Below are 20399 nucleotides of genomic sequence, written 5' to 3'. Positions count from 1 at the left end.
ACATGAAAAACTGTGTTGAGACAAATCTTTAGTAGAAACTGTATTATGTGCTTCAGCTTCCTTAGCACGTGATCTGGAGTAAAACGTGATGACCAAGTGAAGGGAGCTGATGTAGCTATATCGCTAGTAACAGGTTTAGCTCTTTGCTTTCAGCCCTTTCAACTATATTACTTTCACTGGTAGTTGTACCCTTTTCTTTTCCAAACATACTTAGCTAGATAAAGTTTTATTCAGTGATTTATGCCAGACGAGAACAAAGGATAATTTCCTTCCAATTTTTAGGATGGCATTTGCTATTGTCTGTGAAATTCCAGACTGGGATTGGCTGGGGGGCTGGCAGAATACAGGATTACATTTCAGTCCTGTATATATATTTCTATTAGGTAGCAAACAAAACCACCTTGACAGCCTTTTTTAGGGCGTATGGCTATTATTCTGTTTTTCTCAGTTGATGCATCGTCTCAGGTTTTGTTAAACTCTGTTTACACTGACTTACACTTTCTTAGAAAGCTGGGATGGAGTGTCAACATTTGTGTCAAGTTCTCTCTAGCAGAGTGAGTTAATCAAACAAGAATGTCCAGATTTGGTTTTAAAAGAAAAAGAGAGTTCTGTTATTCGTCCACTGATGATTCAGAATGCCTGAGTTTGTAATTCAAGTATCACATGCCTTAGCCTCAGTGAAGGACACGTATTTAATGATTTTGCATGAAATACAATACAAATTAAGTTAATGCAATGTCAGGGATTAAAGTAGAGCTTACATATATGTGCAGTAAAAGTATTCTTGGGGCCTTTAATTCCGTCCTGCCCTTGGCTCTGATTTCTGCAGTGGCTCCCTGCCATCTTGGAATGGCACAAGGTAGTAGCAAAAGCTTGCTTGTATTCTGCCTACTGAAGTTGGAAAAAAATTAATTTGCAGAGGGAAAGAAACAGAACACTACAGTTTTGTATTCATGTAGCCTTGCTTTCTGTCGTACTGCACGTTACGAAGCTACGCAGAGCCTCACTCAAAAAGTTGCATGATGTCAAGGTTACAAACCTCGCCATCGGGAAGTGCAAAAGGTGGGGTTGTGCATAACAGCAAAAGAATTTCATTTGCACATGTGAATTATTTAGGATAATTTGGCTAGTGTGCACCTTAATCTAACAATGAAATGAAAAGATTTTCATTAGGAATGACACACATTCAACATGCAAAAATCTTCTGTAGTTTAATAACTTCCCAAATGACAGCATTACAGCATGAACTCATCTCTTAATACAGAAAGGCACACTGAAGAATTTTATAACTTTTACTAATTTATGGTCTGATTTTCTAAGTTCGGTTTAATTAACAAAGAAATTTTGCCTACTTTAGCCACATGCCTTTTTTGCGTCTTTTCAGCATCACTAACGTTATTGAACGCCTCCCTATGTTTTTAATTGTGAGCATATGGAAGAGTGGTCAGCAGTTGAAAGTTTACTCCAAAACCCTGGAAAGTCAGTGGAAAGGCATTTGTTGTCTTTAGTGGATTGGGATTCAGTCCAGAATACATACCTAATGATACTAATTCTTAAACATTTGAAAATGAGTTCGTATGCAAAATCTGTATTTCTGATAACCTACACTCTTGAAAAACAGGGTCTCCTACTACCAGATGCCCAGATAATCCTTATCTTATACTGGTAATATTGCATACTCTGAGAGGCAAGTGAATTGTAAGCAAAATAGGGGCTTATTCTTGCCAAAAGCTTTGTCCTCACCCTAGCAGCTACTCCCCACACTTCTGGATTGTTGGATCTGGAAGGCAGACCTGAAATTAAACTTTCTCTTGTTTTTGCCCTCCATGCATGACCTTCACTGCTACTCAGTCTAAACATTTGCACATGCACTTTCCATATGTAAAAATAGGGTAGTTGTCACTTTTGCTCTAAGTTGTTCTAGGAGGAGAAGACTAAAGAGTTTACCCTCCCACTAAACTGGTGGTGAAAGATATGTTTTAACAGCAGTTTAAATTGTAAACTGTAAACTTGCAGAACTTCAGAGCACAACAAAGACTGGTATAAAGTCCAGGGAGCCAAACTCTGCCGTAACTCGTAAATTTGTAATCTGGATTTTAATAGGAAGCTCCTATTTAATACAAGAACAAAGCACTAAACATTTGGATCTACTTGTACTGCTTATATATACAGTTTTATGCTTACTATTAAAAGTTAAACTTTAAGATAAATACTAGAGCCCATATTATAATGTGCATATAAATATGAAGCTAAGTCTGTGTCCAAGTTTCCTAGCTGCCCAAACTCAGCCAGCCTCACAGCATGGAAGCCACAAAAACTAGGACTGAGCCTAGCTTCTCCCTCCCGTTAAGCCTGAAATCTTTTCACCACGTACTGTGGAAGAAATAATAGAAGCCCCAGGGATGCGGGACTGAAAGGCAGAAACCAGCAGCTGAGCAGTGGCAAGGATCAACTTATTAAACTGTCTTTCCGTTGCAATTAAGTGCATACCAAATCTCAGCCAAATGGTGGCTAATAGCAGGGGTGAAGTTTAACCTGTTCGACGTTGCGCTGAAAGGACCGAGCACCACAGGTAGCCTCACGTACTGCGAAGTACGAAGGGAAGATGTAACAAGCTACTACTTGTCAGCTCTTAATTAGCAGCTCCCATCAGAGCAGCAGCACCCAACTGCAGCACCGTCTGCTTCAGTGCGAAGTCCAATTCATCAGCTAAATTTTCAGAAGCATCCTGCTTTGTTTGGATGATGGTATTTAACAGCTAAAGCATGGCAAGGTTTGACTACCTTTCAGTTGTTTCTGTCTGTAGGGTCAGTTTCTAGCTAAACTTAGTACCGGATAGTATCTGCTAAATTGGATGCAAACAGCAGGTCAGGAGGTTCCTTGGGCTAAATCCCTAGACATGCAAGATATTTTTTTGTTTATTTTGTTTTGACTTTCAGTGCAGATTTCCATATCCACTGCTATTGCAACAGACAGCTGTAGAGCATTTGATTTGGCCAAGTGTGTGTCTAAGGACTAGTAGTAGCTTTGCTGTTTTGACAGTAAGCCTGGTTTGCCGCTGCGGTAACATTGCCACCGCATGGCAATGCACGCTTTGCTGTGGGCTGTGAGAAGATAAGCCGTGCTGTGTGTATTCACAAGATAAAGCGCAGTTTGTTAAGTGTGCTTGTTCACTGTTCCTCTTCCTGCGTAATATTAACTCTCGGGGAAAGTCGCGTACAGTAAAGCGGTATATTTTTTGAAATGTTGTACATCGGACATTCAAGAGGGATTTATAATACATAGTAAAACCTTACTCAGATTGCACTGAGGAACAGCTACAGAGTTGAAAATTGAGAAGATAAATTATTTGCTTTGGGCCCTGTGTGAGTGAGCATGTGATGGAAGTGTGTGAGCTGGCATGTCAGCCACACAAAACTTCCTTTATTAGGAGAATCCTTCTTATATTCTGCAGGTCCCATGGATGTCTACAACACCTAAGACACATCCTGCTGGATTTTTTTCTTGGAGTTTTAGCCGTCTTCTGTTTGCCAGTCTTTCTCTAAGAAGCTGTATCCTACCATAAACCTGCTAGCAGAATGTGTCAGAAATGGCATGAAGCAATTAGTTTTGTATGGACTGGGAAAACCATAGCTAGACAAGCATGGTGGCCAGCAAATCACAAGTGGAAAGTTGGTGTTTATTTCAGCTTTTAGTTTTTCCTTCCAGGATGTTGAAATGAATGCTATAAAGAAAGAGGGGAATGAGACACATCTTCAAGCATTTATGTGTAAATACACATTTCAGTATTGTGGTTTTAAAGAGCCTCTGGAGTTCTAACATCTTTAAAACACTGCACGGATGAATCGGCCTCTTTTGGTATTTAACCTCTAAGCCATAGATTCTTACACATGCTCACACGCATTGGATGTTTATGCTTGTTCTCTTGTGTGTGTGTGTGTGTCTTTGCACCCACACCTAAGCAAATAATCAGGAGTGATAAATATAAATTTAAGAATCTAATATGTCTCCCATTAAACTTTCAACTATTGTTTGCATGAATAAGTTGTGCATGTTGAAGAACTGCGAGCATTTTCTGTTGCTTGGAAGTAGCACTCCAAAGCATTTTATGAACTATTAACAGTCTGATAGAAGTTATTTTTAGGATTTTATAATAATTTAGAAACCTGCTTATATTTTTGCAGGAATGCAGGGAGTAGTCTACTGTGGTTAGCTTTACCATGAAGAGTGACTGGAAGGAACAGCAAGGAATATGCCACAATCTTTTAATCTTTTTCTTTAATGCAAAAGGGCTCTATATTTCTTCTACAACACACAATTAAAAGATTAAAATAATGTTAAAGTGGTCTGGGAATTGTGGAAAAAATCTATTTTTGTATTTTTGGAAGTGTGGTGCATCAGAATTGCTGTTTCAATGGTGCAGCGTCAACTGTGCCCTTAAATAGTAAACCAAAGCTATAAAAATGAAGCGTGCATTCTTTGAAGGCAGAACACCTGCTAAAATTATTGTACCCTACAAAAACCAAAAAGGTACACAACAGAACATGTGTGATTGCTGTGTCGCATGTGTGAGAATTGTTACGGCTTTTCTTTCCAAAGAAGCAGGAGGGCAGAGCCTGGCTGTGCCTGTGTGAGCAATGGTGGGGAGCAGGGTGCCTAGCAGGCGGAGCAGTTTGGGCGGGCATCTGCTCCACCTGCACTTTGGGGTGTTACTTCACACCAGGTCCAACCTGATCCCTTGGAGCGACCTCCCTGTTGTGGATGTGGCCTGAGAGGTGTGTGCCTGTACCGTGGGTTGGGGTTGGTCATAGAATCACAGGATCATTCTGGTTGGAAGAGACCCTCAGGATCATCGAGTCCAACCATAACCTGACTTCAGCACTAAAACATGTTCATAAGAACCTCCTCTATGCACCTTTTAAACACCTCCAGGGATGGTGACTCTACCACTGCCCTGGGCAGCCATGGCACAGGACATAGCATTTGCATGCTCCAAACCCACGAAGTGTGGTAAAGATGGAGCAAAGGGATGGTCAGGAGATTCAGTGTCCAGTGCAGAGCCACAAAGATGATGAAGGGAGTGGAGCATCTCCCTTATGAGGAAAGGCTGAGGGAGGTGGGGCTCTTTAGCTTGGAGAAGAGGAGACTGAGGGGTGACCTCATTAATGTTGATAAATATGTAAAGGGTGCGTGTCACGAGGATGGAGCCAGGCTCTTCTCGGTGACAACCAATGATAGGACAAGGGCCAATGGATATAAGCTGGAACACAGGAGGTTCCACTTAAATTTGAGAAGAAACTTCTTCACAGTGAGGGTGACAGAGCCTGGTCCAGGCTGCCCAGGGGGGTTGTGGAGTCTCCTTCTCTGCAGACATTCAAACCCACCTGGACACCTTCCTGTGTAACCTCAGCTGGGTGTTCCTGCTCCGGCAGGGGGATTGGACTGGATGATATTTCGAGGTCCCTTTCAATCCCTGACATTCTGTGATTCATTCCAAAGGAAACAGGGAGCCCGTAGGGTCTTTGCCAGGAAACACTGTCCTGTGCCCACTGGCGGCCATCTGAGGTGCAACTCTGCAACCACAGGGCTTCAGGATCCTGTAATTACAGCTTCAGTCTCCCTGTCTCAGACATGGACTTGTTCTCCCTCTCAGAAGAAACAAGAGGGAATTCCTGGCCCCAGAGGTCAGCCTTTGCTCCAGCTGCACAGCAAGGGCCGTGCTGAGGTGGCAGATGGGTTCCCCAGGGCGCTGCCCTGTGCCCTTGGGCCCAGGCGTCCCAGGGGTGTGAGGGGAAACCAGCTCCTTCCCTGCGCCAGGCACGCCGAGCGCAGCTTCCATGCGGGCAGCCATATGCCAGCCTGCCAAAAATAGCGGTTATTTTTAAAGTACTTGGGATAACAGGACCCACTTCGTTTATTACGAAATAAACTGAGAACTGGTGTGTTGGTTCACACTGTGACAGGGTTGAGAAGGATGAGTGTTTCCTCCTTCATCCTCACATGTGGACGCGGTTCTGTGTAAGAGGCTCCGTGTCCAGCCTGTCGACTGCTATATTGGCTGACAGATTTTAAAGCAGATACTTCGTAAAGAGGTAGAATAAAAAGAACAATATCACTTCTAGTCAATTTTGCATTACGAACGGAGTTTTATGCTAAGATAGTCAGGTTGTAAAAATTGTTGTGCTGACCTCTAATCCCGTTTTGTATTTTACGGGTCTGTTTTCCTTAAAAGTTAAATTCTACAAATAATCATATGTTTATAATTTTTTATTTGTAACGTCCCCATGTTCTGTGGAGTGAAGGCCAAGGAGCTCACAGGGGTGCAGGGTCTCTCCCCGCTATTCCCAACAGGGACGTTCTTTCTCTGAACCATTCTTAGGTGATGCTATCTACTGCTGTCACTCTCAGCTGTATGTCTGTCATATTCTCTCTTATCCTTCTCAAAAATGTATTCTTGGACCTTCTTTTCTGGAAGATCCATCCAGTTGCCCTTGCTTAAATCCCAGTGGGAAGAGATTTCTAAAGCAGCAATGTGGGGTTGATGTGTGATCACCCCTTTCCCCACCAGTGCTGCCCTGTTCTGCCCTTCCCTGCTATCTCCAGCATCCAGAGGTGCCTCACACATGAGATACAATTGCACATATCACTTCACATCATCTTTTGTTCTTTTTTTTTTTTTTAAAAAGGGACTATGTAATGTTAAGTACAACGCTGTTAAATAATTTCTTCTTTATAACAGAATATTGCACTTTGTTTCATTACAGCTGTAGAGTCAGTGAGAGTTGCTGAGCTAATACCAGATCTAAAACGTGGCAGTCCTCTTAGACCTGTAGGTCCTCTGGACTTGGAAATGGCATTGCTGCAACTGGTGGAGTGCTTGAATCTATTGAATGTTTGTGAATTTGAGAGGAGGGACGCCTTTAATACTTAAACTGCCATCTTTAACATTGCACAGATGGTGTAGTGTTTTTGCATTTTTTATGTTATTTTGGGTTACAGAAACTATTATTCTGCTGGTTACAAGTATCCGCGTGCATACCACAGAGTTCATTTTGAGGACAGAGCTCTAAAATCATAGACCTTGGCAGCAGTCATAAATCAGTCATTTTGTTCATTGAGAAAGTGATGGCACTGGAAGAAAGTTATTTAGTGATCAAAATGCATCGTTAAGCTTTTAAAAAGGGATTCTGTGCCTGTAGGAGAGCTGTAGGCGATTTATGGCTTATCTGTACTCATTGCCTTGAGCTTTTGGAAAATTTGTAAACAAAGCCAGATTGCTCATTATGTTCCCATTCAGGGTTGGTTAGATGGGTAAATGCCATCAGAAGCACTTTGGTCCTGTTGGGTTTTAGTATATTACAGGAAATGGAATTGCTCCAAAATATTTCTTTAAATATTTATCATCCATGAAAATATACTTATCGTTTCTGCTCATATAATTGATTTTTTTGAATAATTGTAAATAATAAAAAATATGAAAGTAGTACTCTGAGAGCTATTCTGTATCCAGCTTTGTGTGTGTGTCAGAGTTCGTGCTTACACCGTGTAATGTCTTCAAGCACTGCTCACCCTTTCTAAGGTTTTGGACAGAGCAGGAGGCTGGGGAAGCTTCAGGCTGGGGTAGCTTCTGCTATTTACCAAATCGTAGGGAGCTGAGATGTGAACTAAGTGACTTTTCATAACCAGTTTGATAAGTTATTTGCTATTGATACAATAATTTTTATTGCTCACCTTTTGTCTTCTGTATAGATTATGTGATGTGGAAGGGGTTCTTGTAAGCTACTTTTTTTTTTTTTGCTTTTTACTGCTCTTTAAGCATAAGAAAATGCGCTGCTATATACAGATTTAACTGCTATAGGTTAACGCAATTTTCCTTGTAATCATATTTATTGCAATATGATCATAATGTTATCCATTTCATAATTCATGAATAACTTTCTGGTGTATTTTTTTTTCATTTATTGGCTGCAGCTGACCAAGTAAACAGGTCATGGCACGCCTAACGAAGAGACGACAGGCAGATACAAAGGCTATCCAGCATCTTTGGGCAGCTATAGAAATAATCCGGAACCAGAAGCAAATTGCTAACATTGACCGTATTACAAAGTAAGTGATCTGTTCTAAAAAAAGTCTTGATGAGGGGGAAGGTTGATGCTATTAAAAGCCCTGGGAAACAGAGACAGTAAAAGTTGTGAGAGACTGTGACACAGTTACATGCACTTCTGTGTTACGAATTATCTAATCGTAAAAAAACTTACGGAACTGAACACCTGAAGATCCTAGAATGAGGTTTAAGCTGTTGAATTGAGATCTTACTCACTCTACATTTGTTTCGTATAGGCATCTTTAGGAAACATGCAATATTTATAGTGCTTGAACTGAGTTTAGCACATCAGGGTTATGCTCACTTGGTAGCTTGGTCAAAATACACGAAGTGGATGTAACAGTTAAGGGGAAAAGGGCAATAAAATCTCTAAATAAACTGATTCTTCAGGAAAATGTGATAGGCCAGGGGGGAACTCTTTTCTAGAAGGCAAAGTTAAACCTGGAGTGTTAGGTAGCTCAAATAAGCCGTATTTCCTGAGATGAGCATAGGATGCTATTAAAGAACACATGAAATGATTGCCACTTATGCCTAATACTATTGTTAGTATTAAAATATTCTTTAAAATATATTAGGTGCTGTATACATGGAGAAATATATATTCTTTGTTCTGTGGAGCTTGCAATGCGTGAAAAGGTCTACAATGTTAAAGTACCTTTTAAGATAACTTGGAGTAGCCACTGTAATAAAAACGGAGGGAGGTTTTGTGCTCCTCTCTACTTTGTCTGCATTTCCAGACCAGCATGTACGTCACATTTGTCAAAGTAATCAATATGAATAATTTAAAAGAGCAAAAGTAACCAGTTGGCAACTCTTCAGTTGCCAGAACCAATGTGAACTGATAACGAGGCCAGAGACCACTAAGGGAGAGAGTTATAAACAGTGCAGTTACTAACGAAGTGAACAGCATCATAATATGGTCCACTGACAAAGTTTGGAAGGTCTGGCGTAGAAGTGACAGGCTAAACTGGCTTCATAAGTGGAAGATGTGTAACAGTTCAGGTTCTCCAAACATAGTGAACAATAAACAGGAAAAGGAAAAGAAATTATGTCCCCAATGAATTTGTGTGTACCTGGCTCGTACAACGAGGAAAAATGCACTATTAAGCCAAAAAGCACCTTCCCGTAGATAGAGAGTTCCAAGCAGGCTTGAGAGGAAGATTGTAATTTCATTTTTGAGGTTGTGATGGGCTGACCCTGGCTGGACACCAGGTGCTCACCAAAGCAGGTTCGACTTGGGGAAGATTAATTGCATTTATGGCCAATCAAAGCTGAGTAGGATAACGAAGAAATAAAAACTAAATCTTAAAATACCTTTCCCCCCACCTCCCTTCTTCCCAAGCTCAACTTTACTCCCAAATTCTCTACCTTCTCCTCTGGCCCTAGCAGCACAGGGGTGTGAGGAATGGGGGTTGTGGTCAGTCCATCACACATTGTCTCTGCAGCTCCTTCCTCCTCAAGGGGAGGACTCCTCACACTCTTCCACTGCTCCATCATGGGGTCCCTCCCATGGGAGACAGACCTTCCCAAGCTTCCCCAGTGTGAGTCCTTCCCACAGCCTACCGGTCTTTATGGACTGCTCTAGCCTGGGTCCCTTCCATGGGGTGAAGTCCTTCAGGCATCCCCCTGCTCTGGCATGGGGTCCTCCCCAGGCTGAAGGTGGATCTCTGCTCAACCGTGGACTTCCCTGGGCTGCGGGTGGATCTCTGCTCCATTGTGCATCTCCATGGGCTGCAGGGGAATCTCTGTTCTGGTGCCTGGAGCACCTCCTCCCCTCCTTCACTGGCCTTGGTGTCTGCAGAGTTGTTTCTCTCACATGTTCTCACTCCTCTGACTACTGCTGGCACTGTGCAGGATTTTTCCCCTTAAATACATTATCCCAGAGGTGCTGCCATTGTCACTGCTGGGCTCGACCTTGGCCAGCAGCAGGTCCATCTTGGAGCTGGCTTGAACTGGCTCCATGGGACATGGGGGAAGCTTCTAGCAGCTTCTCACAGAAGCCACCCCTGTAGTACCCCTGCTACCAAAACCTTGCCATGTCAACCCAATAGAAGGTTGCACTTGAGTTTCAGAGTCCTTTAAAGTGTATATATTTGCATCATGTCACCAAGGAGATAAGTGGGTAAACTAGAGCTATAGCTCTTTCCATTTTAACATTTCTAATTACTCCAGTCCATGTATTAGCTGAGTTTGTTAGCTGTTTATGCTCTTTTTATATGTAATACAGGTAGACAGGCACGTCAAGCTGGGGCTTCATCCCACTCTATGAGATGCCTATTTTAAGATAGTGCGAATAGCATTTAGCTGTGTAAAGTTAGGTAAGACAAATCCTATTGTTGCAAACAAGGTTGAGAAAACAAGCAATTAAATACTAGAAAAAGAAATACTGCTCTTGGTAACTGAAGAGTGGTTTCATTTTTTAAAAAACAATCTAGATCCAGATTGCATGATTCATCTCTAATCAGAAAAAAAATAGGTGACTAAACACAAATCCAAGCAGACTTGGTACTTTGTCAAAGATGTGCAAGGTGTTAGTGGTGAAGAGTAATGTAAAAACTGCTTGGACATTGTAAATACTCCACATGCACATCAGTGACAAGAGTGATGAACATTGATCTAGTTTCTATTATTGAAGGTGATAACTTTTGACAAGGAAAACATAAATGTCTTTGAGTTGCTTTGAAGTACTAGTCTGATCAGTAAACACAGATGACTTAGTAAATGAGTACACATGTTGCATAATATTCAAAATAAAGTTCTGAAATAAGCATGGCATCAGAGTATCTCTTCTGATGAAAACTGAACACTTGGTGTGTTCTTCCAAGCTCAAAGGTCATTTGGCCAAGTACAACTGCAATTCTTTAAAAGAGAAATTGGTATATAGATATAGATGTATAGATAATTAAAAAGCAAAACCAAACAGTGGTCAAAAGTGAAAATTACGACCATATATTCAAATGTGTGCTTTCAGAGAACTTCACAAGTTGAAAAGGTCATTCATTATTTGATTTTTGATTTTAGTTTCTTTTTGCCATAGGATGAAGGTTCGTTTGTGACCTGTTAGACCAAACACCTTCATAGCAGAATCTCTGTTGCTGCTATCTTCATGGGATGGTTTGCTACTTTTAGGCAAATCTATTTGCTGGCTTTTCTCCTAACCAGCAGCTCAGCACGGTTGTCTCCCTTTTCCTAACATATTCCTGATGATGTCATTTACTTCTTGCTTTTCTTAGTCTTCTGGTGCTGAGTAGAAGCCACTGTCCATATCAAGAACTATTTACTTTTTATGACCAGGGAGGAAATGTTAGTAATGTAAAAAGAGAATTAATTGTTTATGAACTGTTTCAACTCAATATGTAAAAAAACCCAGATTTATATAACACATAAAAATATGTGTACTTTTTGTGCAATTGTTAAAAAATATCTGGCATAAAGAAAGACTTCCAGAAGATACTGGCAATGGAAAGTATGCAGAAAAATCTATAGAATTAGCCACGTGTTTTCTGTGGAGAATATAAGAGTAGGAGGATAGTGTAGGAGGAGCCAAGAGCACTAGAAGGTACTTCTAATATTATCAGGAAAAACCTGTACGAAAAGACTCCCTTTAATTGAAAGTAGACTAAATCAAGTACGATCTGCTTTTTAAATTGATGAGGGGAAAAAACAAGAATAGAAAAATGCATGATTAGAAAGCGATTGAAAACTGTCTTACATTGAGGAAAGAGTCTCTTAGAAAATTTGAATGCACGTTAGAGTTTTTAAGAAGTTAGCAAGCTTAGTGAACAAACGGCAATTATTATAAAAAATTATTGCATGCAGAGTATTAGGAAACGCAACAAAGGTGTCTATTTTTGAAAGAAATAAAAATGTGTGGAAAATGGCAAAAATATGACACTGTTAATTGGAGTATTATGTAAATGCTTAAATAAAGACTTTGGTAGGGAAGAGACAACACTGCACAGATTTTATGCCTCAAAAAACCAAAATCAACAAATCATTATATGAAAGGGAATCTTCCATTTTAGTGATGATATGTGGGGGTACATTATAGTTGGAAAGGTCCTTTCCAGTGGTTGGAGATAAGTATTCTTTGGACTGAAAACCAGTACTGACAAGAAGTAACAAGGTAGTGAATTTAAAGGAATTACTACTAAAAGTGCGAACTGCCTTTTGAAGAGAACTTAAAAATAGATATTTACGTTCCTGTCTTTGTACATGGGCTTCAGTGTGTTCACTGCATTTCTATTTAACAGAGAAACCCATTTGAAGGCACTGGTGACATTTCTGTAAAGGAATGCAAAATAAATATTCTCACCCAGTTTATGTTGTCACAGTGTATCTCAAGTCAATGGATTACAGTCATTTAAAATCTAACTGCTAGGAATATCTAACATTTCTAAACAACTAAATTACTGAAGAACAAAATGATATTTCTAAGAGGTATTTATCAAGAAATAAGACTTATTTTTCTGTCCAGACTTGATGTTGGGATAATTTGACCCTAATATGTCAATTATTTAGATGAGTGTTATTGGTATTAGTTATGCTGTAAACACTAGTGGAGAAGTGACTTCCCATATCTTGTGAGTTCTCTGTCGAGAGTGCAGCTTGATAAATTGTTCATACCTAAAATTGTGTTAAAATTTTTAATTAGGCTTGGACTTTCTGGGTTTTTTTCCTCATTATCTTCCATCTGTTTTGGCTTTGGGGTAACCTTAAAAATTGATTCTATGGAATAAAATGCCTTAAAATACACTGGAAAAAAGACATGCATATTTAAATGAGTGGGATAAATTATTGACATTCAGCTGCACAGCAGATTGTTCAGTATGCCTGTACAGCCGTGTTTTTAAAGTTCTCTTTCTTTGGCTACTCCAGTCTTCCAGTTTCTTTTATAGTGTTTTCTTTGTAACTCCCTTACAGGTAATTGGGCTCCTAAGATTTAATCAACTATTAATTACATTTTTACCCTTTTTCTCTCAAGGTATTGGGTTACCTTTAGAGCAATTTATGAACATTATATGATCATTATGATTAGTTCAGAGTTCATTATCTATTAAATTAATGTTACTAACATACCCAGTTGGCAATTGCGGTATTCTAGAACTATTACTGTCCGCTTTCAAGGTTTTGTCATTGTAAACAGGTAATGTTTCTGGTTTGTTTAGAAGCCAGAAGACAAATGTGAAAAATCAAAATATAATTATTTCCTTCTATACTTCCTTCCTTGTATTTTTATCTCTCTCCCTTGGATGTCTTTCATGATTTATTTAGTTGATTGGCTTCTCTGCCTGTCTCTTATAAAGGCTTTGTATATGCTGTGTGTGTGGACTGTGGCAGGGAATGCCTAGGCACCATCTGGAGCAGATCTGCTGTGACCACACCACATTGCCTTTGGCTCATGGAGTGTTTCTTTGGCCCTGACATATTCTTCCTTTGTTTTCTATGTGTGTGTGGTTCTTCAGTTCTAAGTGCCAAAAATAATACAGCCCACAGCAACGCTATTCTTGCAACTCAAAGCTAGAGGCATGATAGTTTGCCATCGGGCATGGTGTGAAGGCATCTGAGGACACACTGCATGCTGGAACAGTGTTGGAGTGCCCTGGGCAGGAGGAGCCAGTGTTGGCGTAGTTTACATCCATGTTCTCTCTCCGGAGCAAACCGACCTCTTGGCCGTGCTCGGCCTTTTTCCAGGAGGAACAAGTTGGCTTTCTCCAGAATGGAGCCTGAGAGTGAGTCAGTTTGGGAATGAAACCAAGATTGCTCATAGTCCACAGGGTAGAGGTATCTAGAGTTATCCCAGCTTTTTTGGGGATGAAGCTGATGGAACGACTATTAGCTAGGATAAAACTGGTGTGCTATAATTTGTGTATTTTCAAAGAGAGCAAAACTGAAACTAACAGTTTCATTATTAAGAAAACTGTTTTACAACATTGATGATACAAGAAAATGTCTTTTTTTTTTTCATCAATAGGTACAAAAACTCTCATATTTTTTAATTAACTTTCAAATGAGATGATCCAGTACTAGGTCTGCAAATGGTCATAACGATTTTTCCCATATTTGTTCTGTGAGCTTACTTTTGTTATGTTCTAATTTAATCTAAGTGCAGCGAAGTCCAATCATCTAAGAGAAATGAACAGATCCCAAGCCTCTATAGAGTAGACTCTATCAGTCCCCTGTTAGCTTTGTTTGGACTGACATTAATCAGCATTGATGGGATAGGATGCCAGAGAAGAATTACTCGGTATGAAAGATTACTGATAAAATGATGGGATTTTCTGATCCCCCAGTTGAGGTGGAGCAGCTGGCAGTTGTAGATTGAGCCTGTGACCCTCTCAGTTTGACATTTAGTCATAGGAGGGGGATTTCTTCTCCAAATACCACTCTAAGGAATTTCTCTGGTCAACCTTTGAAAATAGTTGAAGTTAAGGGACTCTCCCATCCATGAATCCGTTGTTGCCTTAGATCTTCTGTGGTTCTCTTGTTAGACTGTTTTAACAGAAAACGATTTCTAGAAGCGCTGATTAAAGCAAAGATGAGAATGAGCAATTTGAACAGGTAGAAAATATTCACAAGAGAGTATGAATAAGAAAACGAGCAATTTGAACGGGTAGTGAATAATCACATACATCTATAAATAAGCATATGCAATGCCGTGGTAAGAAAAAAGAATTGAAAGAACAAGATTGTTACAGTGTTGCTTATTTGAAGCTTGGAAACATGTTAGAAAAAGTTGTCACTATTTATAGTACCTTTGATGAAGATTTAAATCTTCCTAGTATTTTCATGTTGCAACTAAATAGTCACGTGTAAACAAAAATAGTAAGCTGTAAGAATGATTAGGAGAGCAGATGACTCTGGATTTATAACTAAATAATCCTGTTGTTTAGCTGCACATGAGCAGAAGTATTGAAGCACCTGGCATTCCTTTCACTGAAATTAAAACTTAGAAATGTTTTTCTGCTCCGTTGGTTTCTTAACCTCTGTCAAGCCATTCCCCTAAAATGTCTTTCTGTTACTGGAGAGTAGGCTTATCTGAAAACAGTTGTTTGAGGTAAAACATCATCCTGTTACACAGAATAATGCAGTAGTTGCTTGAGTTAACTTAACCAGTGTTACTGGTTCCTTTTCCACATCTTTACATCACCCTCATGTATGTCTTAAATGTGACCACGTGAAGCAAATGGTGTTACTAAAAGCAACTCTTCAGAATCTGGTAGATGTTCCTCAAACCCTGGTCAGTTGTACTGTGGTAGAACAGGTCGGTGTTGAGGGAGGTGCTCGTGAAATCTCACATTTTGCCAGTTGGGAAAGGATGAGGAAGAACAATACAGTGCAGTTTTTTCCATGCCATGCAGTGTAATAGCAGTTTGTAATTATGCAAGGGTAAGCACAAATGAGGAGTACAAGGTCCTGCAATGAGAAGCAGGATAGTGCTGCCTCGGCAGGCCACGGTGCTGCTCCTAGGGACAGCCTGTCTAGCCAGTGTTCTCCTCTGAGGAAAATGAATTCCATTTGCATTGAATTGGCTTAATTATGGATATATTCATTACCGAAAACAAACACAGAAAGACATTACCAGTTACTATAGGATGTAGGATGCTGCAGGTGGCTGTGCAACCATTATACCTGTAGGGATTTAGGATAAAAGGCTGTTTTGTTGAGGACTGGATCTTGAGGTGGGGTTAAATTCTTTGTCTGTTTGCTTTGATCAGAAATATTAATGTATATACATCTAGTTCCTACAGTTCATTTTGCAAAAAGTGAATAGAAAGATGCTCAAATGTTCTAACAAATTGGGCTTGATCAATTTTCCTTATCTAATAATTCTCTTCAGAATGCTCTTATGCAGTATTGCTAGTAAGGCGGGTTTTTTTATCACAAAGGTCAATGTTCCTCATTGATTCAGTAGGTGAAGTCATCTCTGGGCTGAGCATGAGTATGGCTGGTAAATAAAATGATCCACACTAGCAGCACAAACACGTGGTTATTGACAACAGCCATGCTCCTTGTTTGATGTTTGCTAATGAGTGCAAAATCATTTAAACTCTCTTTACTGTGTATTACTATCAAAACTGTAATATTCGATGTTTAATACTTTCCATGGATAATCCATGCAAACTGTGAACTCCAGTATAAATATTGAGAAGGAAAGTGGTGGAAGTGTAACTGACTTGAAAATTATTATCCCAGTTTTCATTCTAATGAATGTTCTCATGTACTCCATACTTCTATTAATATTTGTGTTAAAGGTGTGTAAGTTTTCACAGAAATTTATGTAACGGGCTATTTTTATTTCTAATTACTGAAAGCAAACCGATTTACTTTCTATGTCACCACCAGTATTGCTTTTTGCTCGAATCATAATATCTTAATAACATTTTAAAGTGAAACTTCTAGCTTATATTTGGTTACTTTGCTGTAAATAAAAGCGGCTTTCTGTTAGAACTAAAAGATAAAAATGGGTGCGACGTGGCCATTTAACAGGTTGTTATCTGGCCTTAAGTGCTCTTCAAGGCTTTCTCTCTAATTGGTGAAGAGAGGAAGATCTCCAAAGCACTACTCACACCATCTATTTTAGGCTACGGTTTCGTATTCCCATTCATATAAACAATAGCAGGACCCAAAGCAGCAGCCCTGCCCCAGTGGCTTTTCCAGCCATTGTGCTGTTCCCTAGCTGGTGTTTAGGTGAACGTTTCTGTGACACTACGATCATATTGAAACACAGCCAAGCTAAAACTAATCTGGGGAAAAAAACAAAACAAAACAAACTTTAAAAGTTACTTTTAACCCAGATAAGAATGGAAATTAAATTAGGAAACTAAAAAACTGTATATGAAAGTGCTTGAATGTGTATTTTTTTAAGCATGTTTTGAATCAAGATGCTAGATGAGAACTGCCTGAAAGTTTAATTTGCAAGGTACTAGCCAGGATGTTATTATATATTCTGAGTCATATATTACTTGTTTGCCTCTTCAGTACATCCACAGAGAAGTGCTGTGTGGAACAGTGGCTCTCCATAGACACAAGCTATTGTACCTAAGCCAACAATCAGTGCTGCTGTTCGCCACAAGCTCAGTGCACGTACACGTATATTATCAGTAGTATCACACAACTTTTTAGGTCAGAAAAATGGGATTAGAGCCCTTTCTTAGAGAAGTTCCTCCTTAAGAGGGTGGTAGTAGTTCTGAGAGGGATATTTTTTTGTAGATAAGGATTGAATAGCTTAGTACCTTAATTACTTGCTTTTCATGGTCACATTGGCGGGTTACACAGTATTAAGTGTATAGCAAAGTTATATGACTGAGAATTTAACTTACTGAAACAAGGAATTATCTGAGTTAAAATTACTGTGTTTTGACAGAAAGGACACAGTGATTAACATTATAGGAAACTGCTGTGGTGCCTGGAGGTATCTAAAGCACACACAAATGAGGTTGCTCCTCGGTTTGTTTTAGCAGCAGAAGAAACATCAGGCAGGTCTGAGTTTCACTGAACTGACGGATCTCACTGTTTCACGAGTGTATGTGTTATTTTGTTTTATAAAAACACTGCACAAAATTAGATTCTGAAATCATGCAAATGCTGCATTTCTAGACTACAAAGGATTAAACTAATTTAAAAAACATTTCCTGCTTGGTGTAGATACTGATGTCAGAGAGCAAAGAAAATTCATAGTTCCTCTGTGATTCAGCTTCTCTGTGTCCCCTACTTGGAATTTTGGACTGCACAAAGTGTAGATCATAAAATCAGTGTCTCACTGCACAATCAACAGTGTGTCACTGCCTGCGTGGTCTGTGCAGCGGCCATCAAATGCAGCCTGTTCATATACGTGCGTCTCTCTTTGTGAAGTATAAGTACAGAGGAAGAATGTTACGCTTTGGTTGTCTTTATCTTAGTGAATTTAATCCATAATTGAAACTTGAGAAACTGTAAACATATCAAAAAGTATATTAGAAAGTGGAAGTGTTTGGCTGCATCCCCACTGTGAACGCTTTTGTTTTCTCTGTGTGTGTGTTGTCTTCAGCTCTCAGACCAGCTCTCAGTTTCTTATGAATGGGGAATATATATTTCAAATATATTGATTTGAAAGACAAATACCCATCATGTTTAGCCTGTGTTTTGTGAAAGTTGATTTGTACCACAGTGCTACATCTGGTGGGAGCAGGGGGCCTACGTTTCTGAGTTGAGACCTTGAGATACAGCTGGGAGCACAAATCTTCACCTGGCTCTCCACAGGGGTAGCTAGTGGATTCCTGAGGTTTGAGCCTGCGTGTTTTAAGTTTTTATGCTTTGTAGCTCTATTTGTTAAAAAAAAAGATAAATCACAGCCATCTCTGCCATTTTTGCTTTCAGTATGACCAAGTGACCTATTCTTTGCAAATTAAAAAAGTCTTAAAAGAAGTGTTTGCATCTTTTATAAAACTGCCGTCATGCCCTGAATCTAAAGCAAAAGGCATCATTTCTCAACAGAGGTAGGAACCCAGTATAAAACTCAAGAACAGATTTTTGGCTGCTTTCCTTCCATTTTATGTATTATTCCTTAAGGTCTGTCCCTGAATCTAGGACATTTTTATATACCTGTAGGTAACATTTAAAATTAATGGTAGTCTTTCAGTTGAGTTTAATGGGATCTGCTGTATTTTATCTGCTCTCAATTGTGAGATGGGTTATAGGTACAAGGAAATCTTGAGCCCCCTCTTTGCCCCTGGATGAGCTGCTGAGCAGACACTCTGCTGCTGCTTCCCCTCGTGTCGCAGAGGGTGGAGGCATCCAGCATAGGCAGAGGTAATTGATCAGACCAAGATTACAGTATTTGCTACTAAAATTAGCACCTACCTACACTTGTCACACTCGTATTTTATGTAAGGCAGCTATTTGCTATATGTATTTTGCTTTAGTCTTTTACAGAGATACTTGCTGTAGGATTTTATCAGTGTTTTCCTCTTAATGAGTTCAGGTGACTGGAAATTCAGTTCTCTATGAGTCCTGATTTTCTTTCTTTCTTTATTTTTTAAATACCTCTGTCAACTTTCTACCTTAAGTAACTTTCCTTCCTTTCTTCCTTTCTTGACCAGCTTTCTTTTTGGGTCATAACACAGCTGCACCCATGTAAACCATTTGCTGCATCTCAGTAGACCACAGTTGCCTTCAGGAGGGCTCACTGGGGACAGAGTTAGATATTTTTGTGCATTATTTTGTGACCATAGATATTAAGGTCTTTGGGACAGGGTTTGGCTTCGTGTTGTGTCTTCCACAGCACCCAGCAGAAGAGTTGTGAGCTGCGTGACAGCTGTAGGTGGAAAGTTCACCATCTGATCCCCTGCAAGTGCCAGCTACTTGTGTATCTGTTTTGCTCCCATGGTGATGGCAGCTTCAGCGTCCGCTTCCTCCACACACCTTACATCTCAACAAACTCTTTTCTTGAGTTTCAACGTATGTTATGAAGCACATGTATATAACATGTAGTTTTGAATAGAACAACAACCTGAACACTGGCTTGTTTGAGAACATTTTTTTTAAGTTTTAGGTTTGAATTGCTCCTATGCAGACAAACTTTGGTGCTTCTATAATGTCTCCTGTTTATTGGGCAGACAAGCAGTTTAGGAGTGGATTAAGGTACTCCCGTGGTCCAGCTGAGTTTAGCAAAGGTTGTCACTTAGTAGTGACTTGAGTTATAGGACTCTGCGAGGGCACGTCCCAGGTTTCCCTGCGTATCGTCCCTCCCTGTCCCTGCATTGTGGGGTGAGCAGGGCCATGTGGCTCCTAGACGCTGTGAGCCCTGTGAGAAGTGCTCGGTTCTCATCTCCAGCTGTGCTGACCCCTTGGGCTGTCCCCGTGGTGTCCGAGAGCGGTCACGGTTTTAACACGAGTAACAAGAATAAGGTGTATCAGCAGAAGAATATGGTGATATTCCATTTCTGTTGAATTTGAAAGACCTGACTACTTTTTGTGTGCAGTCCCGATTGTTTTTCTGATCAGTACTGAATACAGATGAGCGTGCACACACACATACAATCTACAGATCTATTAATTATTATCCCCTGTTATTCTCCTTGGAATTTTTTCATTTGCTGTCAGACAGGTGTGCACATCTGTGTGCACATGTGTGTTTTCCTGATTCTGTTGATAGTATCTTGTTTCTGAAGGAGGGCACATCTTCCTATACATTTGATGGTGTGACAATGCTGTGTTTTGTTTAAGGGTGGTAATGAACAACCTACCTCCTAAACTTTCTTATTCCTTACTTTCCAAGTGGTGTTGCAATAATTGAAAACATGCTTTAGTAGGC

The 20399-nt window shown here is 39.9% G+C and overlaps 1 protein-coding gene across 6 annotated transcripts in view; it reads left to right on the top strand.

The window, feature by feature from the left end:
- Positions 1–20399, top strand: part of ZMYND11 (zinc finger MYND-type containing 11) — a 108201-nt gene that overhangs the window by 39251 nt on the left and 48551 nt on the right. For 5 of the 6 annotated variants that reach the window (XM_065831973.2, XM_065831972.2, XM_071805310.1 and 2 more), the window contains exon 2: positions 7972–8106. The exons of the other annotated variant lie outside the window; for it this stretch is intronic. In XM_065831973.2, the coding sequence (XP_065688045.1) occupies positions 7991–8106 (116 nt within the window). In that variant the 5' untranslated portion in view covers positions 7972–7990. The remainder of the gene's footprint in view (positions 1–7971; positions 8107–20399) is intronic. 6 annotated transcript variants of the gene reach the window in all.

The sequence above is a fragment of the Patagioenas fasciata genome, chromosome 2, assembly GCF_037038585.1.
Source record: "Patagioenas fasciata isolate bPatFas1 chromosome 2, bPatFas1.hap1, whole genome shotgun sequence".
NCBI lineage: Eukaryota > Metazoa > Chordata > Aves > Columbiformes > Columbidae > Patagioenas > Patagioenas fasciata.
Note: the sequence above shows the minus strand (reverse complement) of the source record. Positions and strands in the feature narration are given on the sequence as shown.